Source organism: Rattus rattus, chromosome 7 (assembly GCF_011064425.1).
Source record: "Rattus rattus isolate New Zealand chromosome 7, Rrattus_CSIRO_v1, whole genome shotgun sequence".
NCBI lineage: Eukaryota > Metazoa > Chordata > Mammalia > Rodentia > Muridae > Rattus > Rattus rattus.
Genome location: NC_046160.1, coordinates 128,007,265 through 128,023,253, shown reverse-complemented (window position 1 = coordinate 128,023,253; position 15,989 = coordinate 128,007,265). Strand labels below are relative to the sequence as shown.

The 15,989-nt window shown below is 49.0% G+C and overlaps 1 protein-coding gene across 4 annotated transcripts in view; it reads right to left on the bottom strand.

Moving 5' to 3' along the window:
- The window catches only part of Ppp2r5c (protein phosphatase 2 regulatory subunit B'gamma), a 134,662-nt gene extending 125,707 nt beyond the window's left edge, over window positions 1-8,955 (bottom strand). For all 4 annotated transcript variants that reach the window (XM_032908434.1, XM_032908436.1, XM_032908435.1 and 1 more), the window contains exons 1-2: window positions 8,845-8,955; window positions 8,190-8,255 (exon numbers count right to left, since the gene is read on the bottom strand). In XM_032908434.1, coding sequence (XP_032764325.1) covers window positions 8,190-8,255; window positions 8,845-8,871 — 93 coding nt within the window. In that variant the 5' untranslated portion in view covers window positions 8,872-8,955. The remainder of the gene's footprint in view (window positions 1-8,189; window positions 8,256-8,844) is intronic.
- Window positions 8,956-15,989: the final 7,034 nt, after the last annotated feature.

Sequence of the window (15,989 nt, the reverse complement as noted above, 5' to 3'; positions counted from 1 at the left end):
TTATGCACCATTGTCTAAGGCTGCTCTCTCCTACAATAGCACAGTAGGTGGCTGTGACAAACTATACAAATATTTTAGTCCCATAAAGCCTAGGACAGTTATATCTAGTCCTTCGCAGAAAATTTAATTTTCTAGGCCACCACTTCCTGCTGAGAGGTAGAAACAGAGAGGAAGGAGGGTTTTCTGATCAGTGTTGACCACAGATTTGAGCAAACCTGCCAGCCAGGTTCCCAGTGGTAGGAAAGGAATTACAGAGCTGTGACCTCCAGTACACTAAGGGTCATGTGTCATAGGTGTCTCTGGGTCATGTGTCATGGTTCTCCACAGACGCATCTTCAACCAGGAAGCTAAGAGGAGGGGATGAGACCTGGCTCCGGGGACCCGCAGAGGTGGGGATCTGGAATCTGTCACACCCCGTGCTATGCATGGCCACCTTCTCCTCCTCTGCAAACCCACCCACCAGTCATCTGCCCTCACTCTCCTGCTCCAAATGCCCCAACAGCTACCTATCACCACCCCCCCACCCCCGGATGAGGGTCCCATCTCAATGTCAAATCCTTGGCAAGACTGTACCTGACCACCTAAAGCAAACTGAGTGTGTAGCGAGAAGGATGCGTTTCCGTACTGTTTTAATAAAAAGAGAAACTTTTTCCAGTGCTGACGGTTAAACCCAGGATCTAATGCACAGCAGGTACGCAAGCACTCTGTACTAACACCCCAGCCTTCATATTATAAACGAGGATGCTTTTGACCAGTAAAATGTAGACATAATGGGGGTTGGGGATTTAGCTCAGTGGTAGAGCGCTTGCCTAGGAAGCACAAGGCCCTGGTTCGGTCCCCAGCTCAAAAAAAAAAAAAGTTTCCCTGAGCTGGACAGATGTAGACATGGATGATACCATCTGTAAGAATGACTGTGACGCCATGTGCCTTCTCTTGGCTCTCTCAAGGTCTCTCCCCTAAAAAAAAATGGAGTCTTCCTCATGTGTAGAACTGTCAGGGACCAAGAGGTGAACGCGGCCCCTTCCCACCTCACCAAAGTGCTCTCTCTTGTGTTTTCTCTTCTCTTGCCCATTTGTCTCCTCTTTCTGTTTAAATTTTTCATCTGAAACTTGATGATTTGTATTATTAAAGAGAACGAATGAAGCTAAATTACAATACTCACTATGTTCACTCATGTTGGAAGTGGTTGTGTAAAATACTGTCTGGTTGTATGTCAGTTCTCCCTCATGGGACTCTCTCAGACACTATACATACTCTACTCTGGTAGTTACCAGCCACATGGGGCCACTGTGCACTTGAAATGTGGCTAACCCAAGGACCTGACTTTAAGTGTAATTGTTATTACGTTAGATGGAAATGAAATCACTTGATTGATGTGGCCAACTTCTGAGCTCCTCCCTGGACAAAACTAACATTTGTTGCCACACCAATGCCTGTAGGCCATACAGTGTGGGAAACTCATCTATCAATGTCACGTTTCTCAACAAAAAGATAAAGGACAGTTCTGTGCATCCAGGGAAGGCATTTAGTTCCTCCCTGGAGTTTAAATTCTAGGCTTGTTCTCTGACTCCCCCAGGTGGAGAAACAGAATGCTGTGGACTGGGAAGCAGCACTTCTCAGGAGAGGCTGCTCTTGAACCTGCTAAGAACTGCTCCTAGCCGAGAAAGTAAGGATAGTTCAGCCTGGCCCAGGGTGCCCTTGCCTTCTGGGAAACACTAGGCTCTTCTCATCACTGAAACTTTCAGGGGAGGTGTCTTGTGCTCAAGAAGACATCCTGTGACCCACACCAGTGGCTGAGCAGTTAGCTCCTTTACAAGGGCGGGGAAACTTCTGCTCTGTCCTGTGGTTGACCACAAGCCTGTGCTTCCTCTGTGGCTACCTGTGCCTCCATGTTTAGGCTACTTCTCCCATCTCTTCCCCTACCTGTCTCACAGACCTGGCCCTGTCTGCTTAGGAGTCCTTACCCAAAGCAGTAGCTGGCTCTTGCTAAGAGATGGGCCCTACCTAGGCCCCTCCATTCAACACCAACTAAGGGGAATTGGCAAGAAACTCCCAAGCTCGCAGACTGTCCACAGGCAGCAGGAACACACGTCACACCTCAGAGCCAGTGCTTACGTTCTAAACAGGTCAGGACTGCATTAGTCTTTTTATCCCCACAATCCTCAGCACCATGCTCACTCACACAGGGCCAAAGATGGCCAGGCCAGAACCCATCCATTTGTTTGTCTGTCTGTCTGTCCGTCCATCCGCGTACCTATCATCTCTGTTTATCACCTATGACTACCTTGCAAAATACAGTAAAAATATATTCTCCCAAGAAGCAGTCCCCAAATGAATGTAATTAGGAACAAAAACCACATTTCGGTGGAAAAATTCCACTCTGAAATGCTTTAAATAAAAACAGACTTGATAGATACATTTACTATTGACCTTTTTTAGTAAAATCTATAATTACTTTTTTTTCAACTAAAAAACTTCTATTACTTAGAATGTTCATGAAACAGCAGAGGAAGTCCTATGTGTGGCACGTGCCTCATCATCTCGACATTTGAGTAGCCCATGTAAGAGGGTAGCCTGGGCTACAAGGTAAGACTCTGTCTCAGACATAAACAAAAAAGGAAAGTCCTAACCGCCACATCATCTGAGCTAGTATGACATCATTTACTTAAAAATCAATAATATTGAATGAAAGCTCTGCGTTGAAATTCCTTTCGGGATCCCAAACAATAAAACAAATAATAATCAAAGGTTATTCATAACTTACACTAGCAGAAGGGTAAGCACTCTGACCTGAAGCCCTCTCCTTCTTCCGGCACTATTTATTAAGTGCGGAGGACTGGCCTCGGGGCCTCTGCACTCCCTAGGTACACACTCCACAACTGGGCAAAATTCCCAACCTTGTAAGCACTTTTTAAATCCATCGAGCAAGTATTTCTCCATAGATAGCAGGGCCTAACACACACGGAGAGCACAAAGACGGATCATGGATCTTGTTAACTAGCTGGCCTCAAAGGACTCACCTAGTAAGGCGAGAAAGTCACAGGACTCAAAGCAGTGTGTCACAGACAAGGGAGAACAAATTATTACTAAAAAAAGAAAACAAGAGGAATACAGTTTAAGGAAGGAAAAGCTTCCCCTGAGCAGGACAGACGGCTCCGAGTTAAGAGCACCTGGGTCTTATTCCCAGTGCTCACACGGCAGCTCATGACCACCTGGAATTCCAGCTCTGGCCACCCTCTTCTGGCCTCTGTGGGCACCAGGCACACACAGTACACACAAATACTCATGCACATAAACAAACATAAATCGTTAAGTAATCAAACCTGTTGTTAAATTTCAACAGATTAACTTGAGTTGGCGCGAAGAAAACTTGAAGGCCTCCGTCACTTTTTTTGAAAGACAGGAATGGTATTCTTCCTTAGAATTGTCTTATATTCTTGTATGCATGTGTGCCAGAGTCCAACTTTTAGGAGTTGATTCTTTTCTACCACGTGGGTCCCAGGGACTGAACTTGGGTTCTGAGGACTGGCGGCGGTCCTCAGAAGGGTATTCTCAGATAGCTGCCCTTAAAGCATGCCTGGAGCTGCTACGAGGGATCCAGGAAGCCAAACTGTTTTCACAGTGACTTAGAAGGGGCTTAACGAGTTCCTTTAAGTCTCACAGTGTGAAGATTTGAGTTATACCTGTACTATCAAGATGGGCCGACTGTAGAACCAAGCAGCTAAAGAAATCTGGAAAAACCTAAAGCAATTCTGTCTCTGTCTGTCTATCCATCTACCTATCTGCCTACCTACCTACCTATCTGTGTAATGTATGTGAGTTCACTGTAGCTGTCTTCAGACACACCAGAAGAGGAAACTGGATCCCATTACAGATGGTTGTGAGCCACCATGTGGTTGCTGGGACTTGAACTCAGGACCTCTGGAAGAGCAGTCAGTGCTCTTAACCGCTGAACCATCTCTCCAGCCCCACTTAGCAATGCCCCTCTTTTCAGGGAATTTTTTAAAAATTTATTTTCACACAAATGCTATTTTTGTTAACATGTAATGAGTATTACTGCTATTATTAGCCGAACTGATGAATACTTAAAAATTTTCAGTTTTAATTTCTAATATGAAAGCTATGGGTAAGAGAGCTGTAACCACCTACATACAATCTGTTTGGGTTCTCGCCGCCTTCGAGGCGTGTAAAGGGCCCTTCCCTTTTGTCTGAGCCCTGCTGCTCAACATGGAAGCATACCCAGGGAGAGAGCGCCAGCCGCACTCTGGAGGCAATCTGCACACTCTGTAGAGCGTCTTTTCAGTGCAGGGCTCAGCAGGGGTGACCTGTCCTCTGGGGACATTCAGCAGTGCTCCTGGCATTTACTAGGTAAGGTCAAGGATAACACAGAGCCCCAGAACAGCCTCTCACAAAGCGCCTGGCAAGATCTGGCCAGCGTAGGCCCCAGTTCTCCCACCTATCAGCTTACATTTGGGTGAGTGGGAGCTGGAGGAAAAGCAGCTTACGGAAGACCCAGGTGCTTCTGAGGCCCAGAGGCGGCCAACCCAGGGCAGCCATTTCCTAACAACTCCGTGCTCTCCGTCTGACGCTGCACCATCACTCTATGCCCCTGAGCACTGGGCCTAAGGTCTTAGAAGAGCCAGCCAATGCATGGATAGAGGCTCTGACCCTCCCACAGGGGACATCAGGTAAGTCACCATGTTGCTGTTTCCAAACCGCTCCCACGGTCTTCTTCCAGCTTAATCAAGAAAAGTGTCTGCTTCACAGGCCGTGAAGAGAAGGCTCCAAATTAATTTTGAAAGATATTTTCATAAAAATTTTACCTATGATCACATGTAATGGCTGTTATTAGATTAATAACTTCTATGAATTTTAGTTTAACTTACAGAAAAATATTATTTTGCCCTCCAGCTTAACGTAACCCCTGGCAAGCCTCAGCCTTACTATGCCTTCCTCCGAGGCACCAGTGGGTAGTGGCAATGAAAGGCAAGGGGATGGAATCCTCATAAAGGTAAACAGTGTCAACGTGAGAGACCAAGTCTGAGGGAGGACTGCTCCGGCTTCCTTCCAAGCTCCAAGCTCCGGATGTTACATAAGAGATGCTGAAAAGGCTTTCAAACAAAACTGAGCCCAGCATGTGAAACACACGGAAGGAAAACAAGACCTTTAATGTGCCCCAAAACAAATCACTTTATAAAAACATCAACACCTTTAGAAATGTCCACTGTGGACAAAGTACACAGATTTTTTAAAACATGACGAGACAAGGCGGCAACGCCGTCCAATGGCCTGGCCCTGCAAAATACCTGCCTGGATCTCAGCGTAATTTAAGATTTTTAATATTCATAAAAATGTGCCTAGTCATGTTCCCCTGAATCTGAACCATAATTTGCTCTCTCTGTCCATCTCCACGTTTTCCAACTTCAGGTGGCCCGTGGGTCAGCTGTGGCCTGTCAGTTAAAGACACACACACTACAAAACAAACCTGCATCTGGCACTGGACAGAAGTAATTATTTTCAGGACATACGGGAATGAGCAACAGGTCAGACTTTAACATACTCTACTTGACAGAGAAGGAAAGGAGAGAAATGTACGAACGTCACTGAAGAAATTTCTAGAACGAAGCAAGAACTGTCCAGCAGCAGTAACAACCTTTAACAGTAGCTGCAACTACACTACCAGATCTATGCTGCTGTCTACCTTACAGGGCAAAATGTCTTAGGAAAAGTCGGGCCCAATCTGTCCCAGGCAGTTAAAATGGCCACCCGACATCTTTACCTCACTAAGCTGTCTTAGAGATGAGGAAACCTGTTTCACGAGGCAAGTGAGCGCCTCACTGCTGGCAGGCAGGAATCCCCATTTGCTCCCAGCCTGGGATACCTTCCCGTGTCTCACACTGTCTTTCACTCCAGTACTTTTCCTTCCTATTTAAAAAAAAAAAAAAAAAAAAGCCCACATGCTAGCCAAAAAGTGTTCTTCGATGTAACCTGCTCAATGCCTTGTCTCTCGTAAGGCCAGCCAAAAATCCACTGTAGGGACTCTCCGTGTCCTGGACAGTGGCATGTTAAGTCAGTCACAGGCTAACCTCTCCCCAAGCCTTTGGGCAGCTCATCCACGGCTGCGCACCTGCCCAGTTCACCTCTCCAGGCTGTAAAGCTGGAGGGGGAAAACCGTCTAGGCTCTGAGCTGCCTTCACTGGGCATCGTGAACAACTGCTGCTTGTGAAGGGGAGGCCATGTTAGGAGGGCTCAAGGAGCAGCAGTGGGAATACCAAACCCATTTACACCGTTCAGGTTAAAACATCCGAAGTCAGAGTAATCGGAGGAGAGAAGCCTGTGCAGTAATGACTTAATTCACTGGCTGAGTCAATCACACTAGCTAAGTGGGTGGGACTAGCAGGGAAGAGCAGAGCCAAAGGCTGAGGGGAGGAGACGGTGATCAGAAAGTAAGAGTAAGTCAGAGGTCACGGGAGCTACAGCACCTTCATCTGCATTCCCGGGAAATAATCTAAACAGTGACCTGCCAAGGGTCAAGCTTAGCGAGCCACGTCACCTCGGGCATCCTTCTGAGAAAGGGGTGAGGCGCCCAACATCTCAGTGTTTTTCAGTGTTCATTACGAGCTCTGAGACTCCAGCTCTTAGACAGTAGCACTAGAAAAGATACAGAAAGACAACTGGGGCATCACACCGGGCACTGCAGGCATCACACCGGGCACTGCAGGCCACACTCCGGAGCCCTACACAGCTGACAGTAAAATCCCCGAGACCTTGACAGACACAGCAGTGGTGTGGACATCTTTCTACTGGGATGCGTTTTCTGTTTTTGTTTTGGATTCAAACCTAACCTAATCATCTATCCTATCCTTACAGCAAGGTCCTTTGGTTAATTAGGGAGAAACGAACATACATGTTGACATTCTTTGTGTCCTCCAACAGCAGCGGGACACAAGTATGTTTGAGGCAGGAAGCAGTAAGAAGTTTTAGCAGTCCTAATGACAGGACAACAAAGCACACAGTGTATATCTACCCTGCAAAGCAACTACGTGTGCTGTAAACATCGCTGAAGGGATGGCTGTGGAAGGCAGTCAGACACTAGCGTGCCACAGGAAAGACACCATGATCTGCAGCACAGAAAGGGCAGGCGAAGACCGGCACAGACAATCCTATCTCCTGGTATTTCAGGAACCTTTTCGATTTCTGCTTTCGGCTCTAGGGAGGGCAACAGATTTGCTAGGATGAACCACCTGCTGCAGAGGAGGGAGGCTTAGAACACACCAAATGGGGGGAAGGGGGGACAACCTGGAGCTAAAATAACCCCTGCAGATTATCGACAGTTAGCTGCGTTTCTCTGGGCAGAATTTAACTCATTTTAATGTGGCTTTCAGGAAGAGGACGCCTAACATCCACAAATTAAAAATGTCTGTGGTAAGATCTCAAAGATCCAGCTCTGGAGAAGGGAGACTTGAGGAGCAGCTTCTAGGCCCCCTCACATTAAAACCTGGGCCTTGTGGCTTGGGCGCTCTAGTTCCAAGACAATGAGATACAAAACGAAGCTAAATAAATAAATAGGCTGCCCTGCAAATCCCCCAAAGGCACAACTCTATTAAGGATCACAAATTCCACCAAATGACCCAAGGACCCAAGGGGTTATTCCAGATATTCTTGAAATAAGCCAAAGTCAGGAAGCAAGAAAAGTTGAGAATTCACCAATGAGGATGGGAGAGCTGGAGGGAAAGGAAATAGAAGACTTTAAGTACCCGAATTCGAGCTATCACAACACATTCACACTTCTTAGCTGAAAAGAACCGGCCACCAGCAGAAGAGAGAAGCTTGCCCAGGACACCAACCAGCTCAAGAGGCTGAGCAAGGAAAGTAAGGTCTGTGGAAGAGTCATTGAGAAACAGAAAAGGAATGAGGGGGCGGACCCTAAAGCTAGAGACTCCATATGAGACCAGTTCACTGGGAGGGCCTGAGCTCCGTTAGAAGACACGAAACTGTTTTTAAAATGTCAGCTCCACTGGGCACACTTTAATGAAAGTGGGTAAAGATAACTAACTCATATGAGAAGAAAGACTTCAGAAAGTCTTACACAGGAACACACTTTAGGAGACTTTGGTTTTTATTACCCTCTCTGTTAGACCCTAGATTAAAATCTGCTCCAGAAAAACAGAGAGTATTACAGTGGTTACCTCTGCTTCTGCTGTATCTTGTCCTTCTTTTGGACCTTTTCCACTTTTCACCGGTTTTGGTGGTTCCTGGAAATCATCACAAAAAAAGCAAAACAAAAAAACAAAAACAAACAACAACAACAACAACAACAAAAATCCAATTAGCGTTCTCAGTATTTGGACCGCTAAGCATCAGCTCAAATGCAGTTTCCAAACAGATACCTATCACCGAAAGCTTCTGATGGCTTTAATACGCCAGCAGCAAACTACATCATATTGAGTACCAGGAGCCTTCAAATTCCGTTTCTCCTCATGTCTGTGTTGGGGGTGGGGGCGAGGTGAAAACTCCAGGTAGGGACTGATAAACCCAGTGCTCTCCGCCCATCCCTTTCTCCCCTCCCACCCTTAAACCTCCAAGTGAGGGTTTCTGGGGCGAGTCCTGAACGCTCCAGCACCCCAGCCCCCGCCACGCAGAGCACTGCACGGAGCATCCGCCGCCACCCAGAGCGACCGCGGCACCTCAGCGCCACCTCAGAGCCTGGGCGGCCTCCCCAGCTCCATGCAATCTTGCCAGCGCCCTGGGCCCGCCCGCGAGCCTGGACGACCTGCCGTCCTGCCCCTACCCGACGACGCGGGCACCTCCGACCCAGTCCCAGAGCCCCCCGCCCCGACTCACTTTCTCCTTCTTGTTTTTATTCGGCATGGCTGGTGCGGGCCGCCGCCGCCGCCGCCCCTGCCGCCGCCCGCCGCCACTGCCGCTGCAGCAGCAGAAGCGCCCCGGCCCGGCCCGCGCCGCCCTGCGGCCGCCGCCGCCGCCGCAGCCGCCGCCCGGGACTGAGTCGCCTGTCCGCCTCGCTTCCCCTTTCCAGGCTCCCCAGAGGCTGCGGCAGCCGCGGCGGCGGCGGCGGCGGCAGCGGCGGCGGCGTCTCCCGCCCCTCCCGGCAGGCCCCGCCCCGCCCCAGGCCCCGCCCCGCGCCGGCCCCACGCTGCCCTCTCTCCGCCTCGCCGCCCCTCAACGACGCCACGCCATTGGCCGATACGGCCCCACGTGCCCTAACGCTCCGCAGCGTCGCCCCGCCCACTGCGCGGCCTGTCCCCACCCCCTCGGTGCGGACCGTCTCGTGTGCGGCCGCGCTGCCCGGGTCTTAAAGGTTTTGGTGGAGCCACTAGGGAGCGAGCTATTGGGGGAGAGGGGTGCGTGTGAGTACGACGGAGGTGATAAAGTCACGGCCGCTGAGCCGGGACGGGGAGAGAAACACGACAGTGAGGAGCGGAAATGCACATGTGAAATGTATGGCAACTATTCTGCAGCGGTCCAGGCACGAAAAGCTCTGTCCTGTAAGCCTGGTCGCGACGACGCTCGTGCAGAGCGGAGAAGACCCGGGACCGCGCGAGCGGCGGTTTCCTTGGGCCATAAGGCCCCGCCCACGAAGGCAATGCTGCCGGCTCCGGGGAGGGCTCCGCCCACCGCACGCCTCTGAGGCGGGACTCACTTAAGCCCCTCCCATCGAGTCCACGCCTCCCCTTCGTCCCCGCCCACGCGAGCAAAGGAACTCTTCCCCAGAGCAGGCTCCACCCACCGCTGTCTAAGTGTAGACTCCGCCCAGTTCCCCTGGGGTCCTGCACGCCGAGATTTCTCACTTCAAGACCCACCCGCAAGGCAACCGGCTTTCCCAACGTAGGCAACGCCCATCACACGTCTTGGGGTTTGGATCCACCGAGGCCGAGCCCATCAACTGCACCCTGGGAGACTCTACCTGCACGCCCCTCCCGTCGACCTGGCCTACCTGAGATACAGTCACATCAGTGGTGGCTTTTTCCCCACTGTGCCCATTACATCTGAGCAGCCCTGCGCTTTTGAGATTGTTATTCTCTACCAGTGGTCGTAAGCCTGTGAGAAAACTGCATGAAGACCAACGATCACTTCTCTGGTAGCTCTTTATGAGAGAAGAAGCTTAGCCTTCTAATTCGCTACTTACACAGTCCTTTTTTTGGAGTTGTCAGTGTCTGACATCCTATATTGAGGGGGAGCACTTGGAAGGAAGACTGTAGGAGTGAACTGTTTCAATGGCAGGAGACTAGGCGCTCACTCAGGATTTAGGAGCTGTCTTTGTAGATAAGCTTTGAACATGCTAGACAAACGCTGGAACCTTCAGCTACCTCCCCAGGCCACGGCACTGAAAATTGATGTATCTTAACCCTTGTTTTTTGTTTTGTTTGTGTTTTAACCCTTGAAAATGCCAAGTAAAGCATTTTCAGTTGTTCCCACCCAAGCTTGCGAGGGGAAAAAAAAAAAAAAAAAAACAAAAGAGATCAAAAGTGAGAGGTTCTGAGAGTGGGTTTTGTCTGCTGGTGTCTGAATGTGTACCTAAATAAAACTAATCTGCAGGTAAGAATGACCAGCCGCAATGGGTATTTGACAGAAGAATGGCTATTTTACGGATTTTTTATTTTTTATTTTTTTATTTTACGGATTCTTAAGTGGATCGGTACTTCCCCTAAAACAAATAGCCAAAAATAATGCCCCCCCCAACCCGGTCAATTTAACATTTTAAAAACAAATGCCATCAATTTAGTAAGCATGGTACAAATTTAAACCAGAAAAGAGTAGATCTGAAGCTATTGCAATTGGGCAATGGAATGAAAAGGAGTCTGGGCTTCACGGAAATAAGCCAATGTTGCCAACATCTTGGCATCGTGGTGCACGGCCCACTTGCACATCCTTGATCCGTTTGACAGACATTTGTTGGGCATGAACAACAGGCCACACAAAATGTTCCTGGCTGAGCAAGATGTCTCCCGTGTTCTCTGGTAATTCACATGCCTGGATGGCAACACGAAGCCCTGTACCATCCTAAAGGATCTGTGGCAAGTCTGCAAGCGAAGAGGAGGTCTAACTCAGGAACATGATAACAACGGGAAGTGCAGGATGTTTTCTTGAGGCTGGAGAGGAGAGAGGGGAAGGACAGTCCCTGGATTAAGCCGGATGGTCTGATGGGGAATTGGACTTGTCTTCCAGTGCAGTGACCATGCAGGAGGATGCTTAGAAAGTGCCCGAAGCCGACCAGATTCACTAGGCCCCTCCCTGCTGGGGTAGTCATAAAGGCGGCACCTGGGAAGGACCCTCTGCCTGCAGGCGGTGCAGTGTGCCCCAGCTCTTCTGCACTGTCACCCGTGCTGGGAGGGGGTTCAGTGGGTACAGCTGCCTTTGAGTCATTTCTGCTCCTGTGAGGAGCCCCAGTAAAACTTACGGGTTCACCAAGTTGTACTTTGGTGGGTCTGTTGTGAGTTTTGGTCTTGGGTGAGTAAGGGTCTGCGTGTGTGTGTGTGTGTGTGTGTGTGTGTGTGTGTCTGTCTGTCTGTCTGTCTGTCTGTCTGTCTCACACCCTCCCCCCCAGGAAAAGTTTTGTCACTAATTGGCATCTGATCAGGGACACGGCAGAACTAAAGATGAATTGGGAAGGACCCGAGTGCATAGTCTTGGCTGTGAGTAGCAAGGCACGCAGCTGAGGCAAGAAGCCTGAGGGGGAGCATCCACAGAGGAAATCTCAACACAGCATCCTTTCCTGTACGGTGTATGCTAATGCGCCTCTGTGCTATGACAGGGATTTATTTCATGGATCTTGCTATAGGTATCGAGATGGGCAACCGAGGCTGAGTCATCAGGATTAGGGGTGCCTGTGGGAGGAATATCAGGATGTCAGTCTCCACCTATGTGATCCAGGGTGGCATATCGCCTGTCTGATGAGGTGCAGGGGGCACCATGTGAATACAGAGATTCCCTGAAACAGTTACAGGTTTGGAGGGAATTTTGCAGTCTCAGGTTAGCACGCAAGAGTTGAGACTGTCGGCAACAGTGGCAAACGTTTCCTGGCCACCATTGGGTGTAGTCAAAAATGCATCTGGGGCTGAGAGGGCAGCCAGGCTGCAACTTGTTTGTGTAAAACAGGAACTTGTGTATGTACAGGAGCAAGCACAACAGGCAAGGGAAATACAGCAGCATCGGTCACGCTAACAACTGATCCAGCAAGTAAACTAGATATGTGGGAGGATCTCTCTCCCATTCTCTTATGGTAAAACCAATAGAAGATACCCATCAAGTCATAGCTTAAATAGGGGAGATCTTTGATCCAACTCAGATGGCGGGCGGGGAAGGGAGGGTGAGCCCTTTAATGGTCCAGGACAAAGAACTAAGGTAATCAGCAAATACTCAATGCCTGAACTTCTGAGGATAGAAGGCGTCTAAACAAACAGTGAACTAGCCTGTCACAGCCTGGCTTGTGAGGCTGGAAGGAGGTGGGGTCAGCCTGACTGCTGTGGAGGCAGGAGACAGCGTTGTGACATCCCATCCCTCCATGAGGCAAAGGCTGCATAACCCAAGACAGTGTGAGAGAAGTCAGTCCCCCATGGACTGGCTAAGCCATTAGGAACACTTGGTCATCTCTGTCTGAGATCACCACAAATATCAGAGGCAGGAGGACCACAGAGGAGGGGAAGATGCTATTGAGGGAATTAAGAATAAGAGGATCTGTGTTCGGACCTCAGTTCATTGGACCAGATAGAACTGTGTTCACGGAGGAGTTAAAGAAAAGGCTGTGTGGGGCTTTAGACTCTTTGCTAGGTCCATCGGTAGAGCAAGCTTGTTTCTAAAGTAGGAAAGGCTTTGCAAGATCTCAGAGACCCAGGCCAGCACTTAGTGTCTTGAAAGTGAGAGAGCAACCTAGAGGGGAAGAGAAAAGGTAGGAGACAACCTGTCTGGGTTGTCAAAGACAAACGTGGCAGGGTTCTCGTTGAGCTACAGTTCCTAAGGAAAAACTGATGGGAAGCCAGACGGTTTGCTAAGGACCTTCTGGATGCCTTTAAAGCCCGAGGAGCAGTTGACAGAAGACATACACGACAGAACAGTACAGGCACAAACAACCAAGCCAGCCAAGGTAGAGAGTAATTATCCCCAAAGTAAAAAGGATACAGTTCCCCAACAAAAAGTTGGTCTAGGAGTGGAAATGGTTTGCCCAGGCAGGGATGGTGAACTGGAGGCAACAAGCTACTGTGACAACCCAAGGCCTGTCTGACTCAGGAAGCCAGCAGGTACAAAAGAGAGGACCTTCCCCCTTGGGCCGTGGGTGGTGGGTCTGAGGAGATGAAGTCAGGCCCATCGAGTTCATCAGGTGTGGAGAAATGTAGGTATGGCTCTGCGGAAGAGCTCTGGGAAACAGAATGGCTGGGAGAGGATGACCAAGGATTCCTGATTGCTGATTAAGTTAGAGCCTCCTCTCCAAGCTCTGGACGCAATGTCGATCTGTGGAGGAAGCAGTTGATACACATGGCTGGAACCTCTCCATGCTGAATTAGACCTTGCTTATGTTTGGCTTCAGAGTCTGCTAAGCTGTGAACTTCTGGGATGACGACAACAGACTTTCAGAGAGCTTCGCCACGGTTACCCTTGTCCTGAGATGGTGGTTTAGGATGTTGTCTTATCCTGCCCATCTCTGAGAAGGTTCTGTTATATAGACATGATGCTAACCTCTGAGAGTTTTGCAGATTGGAGAAGTCATTGGAGAGCCAACCAGGTAAGTAGTACTTGTACCTACCTTATGAAAGGAAGAATGGGTTAAAACAATAGCTACAAAGTTTAAATCCAAATGCTAGACCCTGCACAGGTGGAAAAGGAAGTTCCCAGAGGCCATAAGGTTACTCAATGAAGCTCCAGTGTGAGGGGTGGGCTATCTCCATGTGAGTTGTTGACCAGGGAAGCCCCTGTGGCCCCACAAACCATAAGGGCTATTACTACTGCTATTGGTCGTATACCAGAACTTCCCTGTTGGCACCTACGACCTCCCCAGCCACAGGTTTTTGCCCTGGCTTAGAGATGTGAACTCTTTTGTGGAGAAAGCCTTAAATCCTATTGGAAGGCTGTTGGTTTTACCCACAACGATTGCAGCCAGGCTGCTGCTGAAGATACAGCATGTATGTGCTTTGACTCTAGATCACGGACGAGTTGGGCTGGGATTGAGCTGTGAACTCCCACACTGCTGGCTGGCTTTCATAGTGCCAGAGGGGGCCATGTAGGCCCCTGTCACTAACATTCCTGCTTGGCTATAGACCCTGAAACACTGACAAACTAGGCAGGATGTATCTGCTTGTGCAAAAGAGGTCCAGCTATTGTGGGTAAGACCAACAACCTCTGTCTTAGTGTTTTACTGCTGTAAACAGGCACTATGACCAAGTCAAGTCTTATGAAGACAACATTTAATTGGGACTGACTTACAGGGTCAGAGGTTCAGTCCATTATCTTCAAGGTGGGAGCATGACAGCATCCAGGCAGACATGGTGCAAGAGCTGAGAGAGTTCTACAAGCTCATCTGAAGGCTACTAGGAGAAGACTGACTAAGAGAGAGGCTTAAGACCCATGCCTGCAGTGACACACCTACTCCAACAGGGCCACACCTACTCCCAACACAGCCACACCTCCAAATAGCACCACTCCCTGGGCTGAGCATATGCAAACCATCACATTCCACTCCCTGGCTCCCATACCTGTTCAAAGATGAGTCTATGGGAGCCATACCTAAACATAGTATAATGTAAAATACATTTAATGCAATTTCCAAAGTCCCCATAGTCTATAGCAGTCTCAACACTATTAAAAGTCCAAAGTTCAAAGTCTCTTCTGAGAGTCATGCAATCTCTTAACTATAATCCCCAAAGCAAGATAAGAAATCAGATGGGCAAACTCCAAAATCCATGTCTCCGTGTGTGATGTCAAAGAGCTCTTCAGTATCTGGAGAGCTGGCTCAGAGGTTAAGAACACTGTCTGCTCTTCCAGAGGTCCTGAGTTCAATCCCCAGCAACCACACGGTGGCTCACAACCATCTGTAATGGAATAGGATGCCCTCTTCTGGTGTGTCTGAAAATAGATACAATGTAGTCATATACATAAATAAATAAATCTTAAAAAACAAACAAACAAACAAACCAAAAAACACTCTTCAGATCTCCAACTTCTTTTATCCCTGTTGACTGCTGTCTACAAATCCGGCATACAGCAGCAGCAGACTTCATTCCCTTAGGCTGGATCCACTCCCTGTTAGCAGCTTTCCTCAGCAGTTATCCCACAACTCTGACATCTCTAACATCTTGGTGTATCCAACACAATTACAGCTTCTTATTCCAACGTCTGGGATTCACACGTGATCTTCTGGGCTCCTCCAAAGGGCCTGGGTCACTTCTCCAGCTCGACCCTCTATAGCACTCTAGGCGCTGGTTGACCCCACTCCACTGCTGCTGCTGTTCTGGGTGGTTATCTCACGATACTGGCATCTCTAATTCACTGGAATCTTCCACTACGACTAGGCTTCGCCAGTAGCCTCTCATAGGCTCTCTTCATGGTGCTAAGCCTCAATTTCTTTGCATGACCCTGTCAGTCCTGGGCTGACAACTACAACTGAGGCTCACCTTCACCAATGGCCTTCCAGGCCTCTCACAGTGCCAAGCCTCAGCTGCCCTCCATGACCTCTTCCTGCCATCAAAACCAGTACCACCTGGGCAATTCTTACACATTACTAACTGCAGCTGCAGCACGAGGTACAACCTTGGCTATCTCTGGAACACAGTTTCTTTGTGCTCTCAGAAAACACTTCCCATATTTCACCTCAGTGATGCTGCTCTCCTCTTAATCACCACTAATTTCTTAGCTCCAGCTGACCAGCATCAATTGTCCCAGTAGTCCCTTTCTATTCTTGATTCTAAAGCCAGAGCCACATGGCCAAGGCTATCAAGTTCTGGTGCTTGCTGGGGCTGGAACATGGCCCTCTTGTTCTA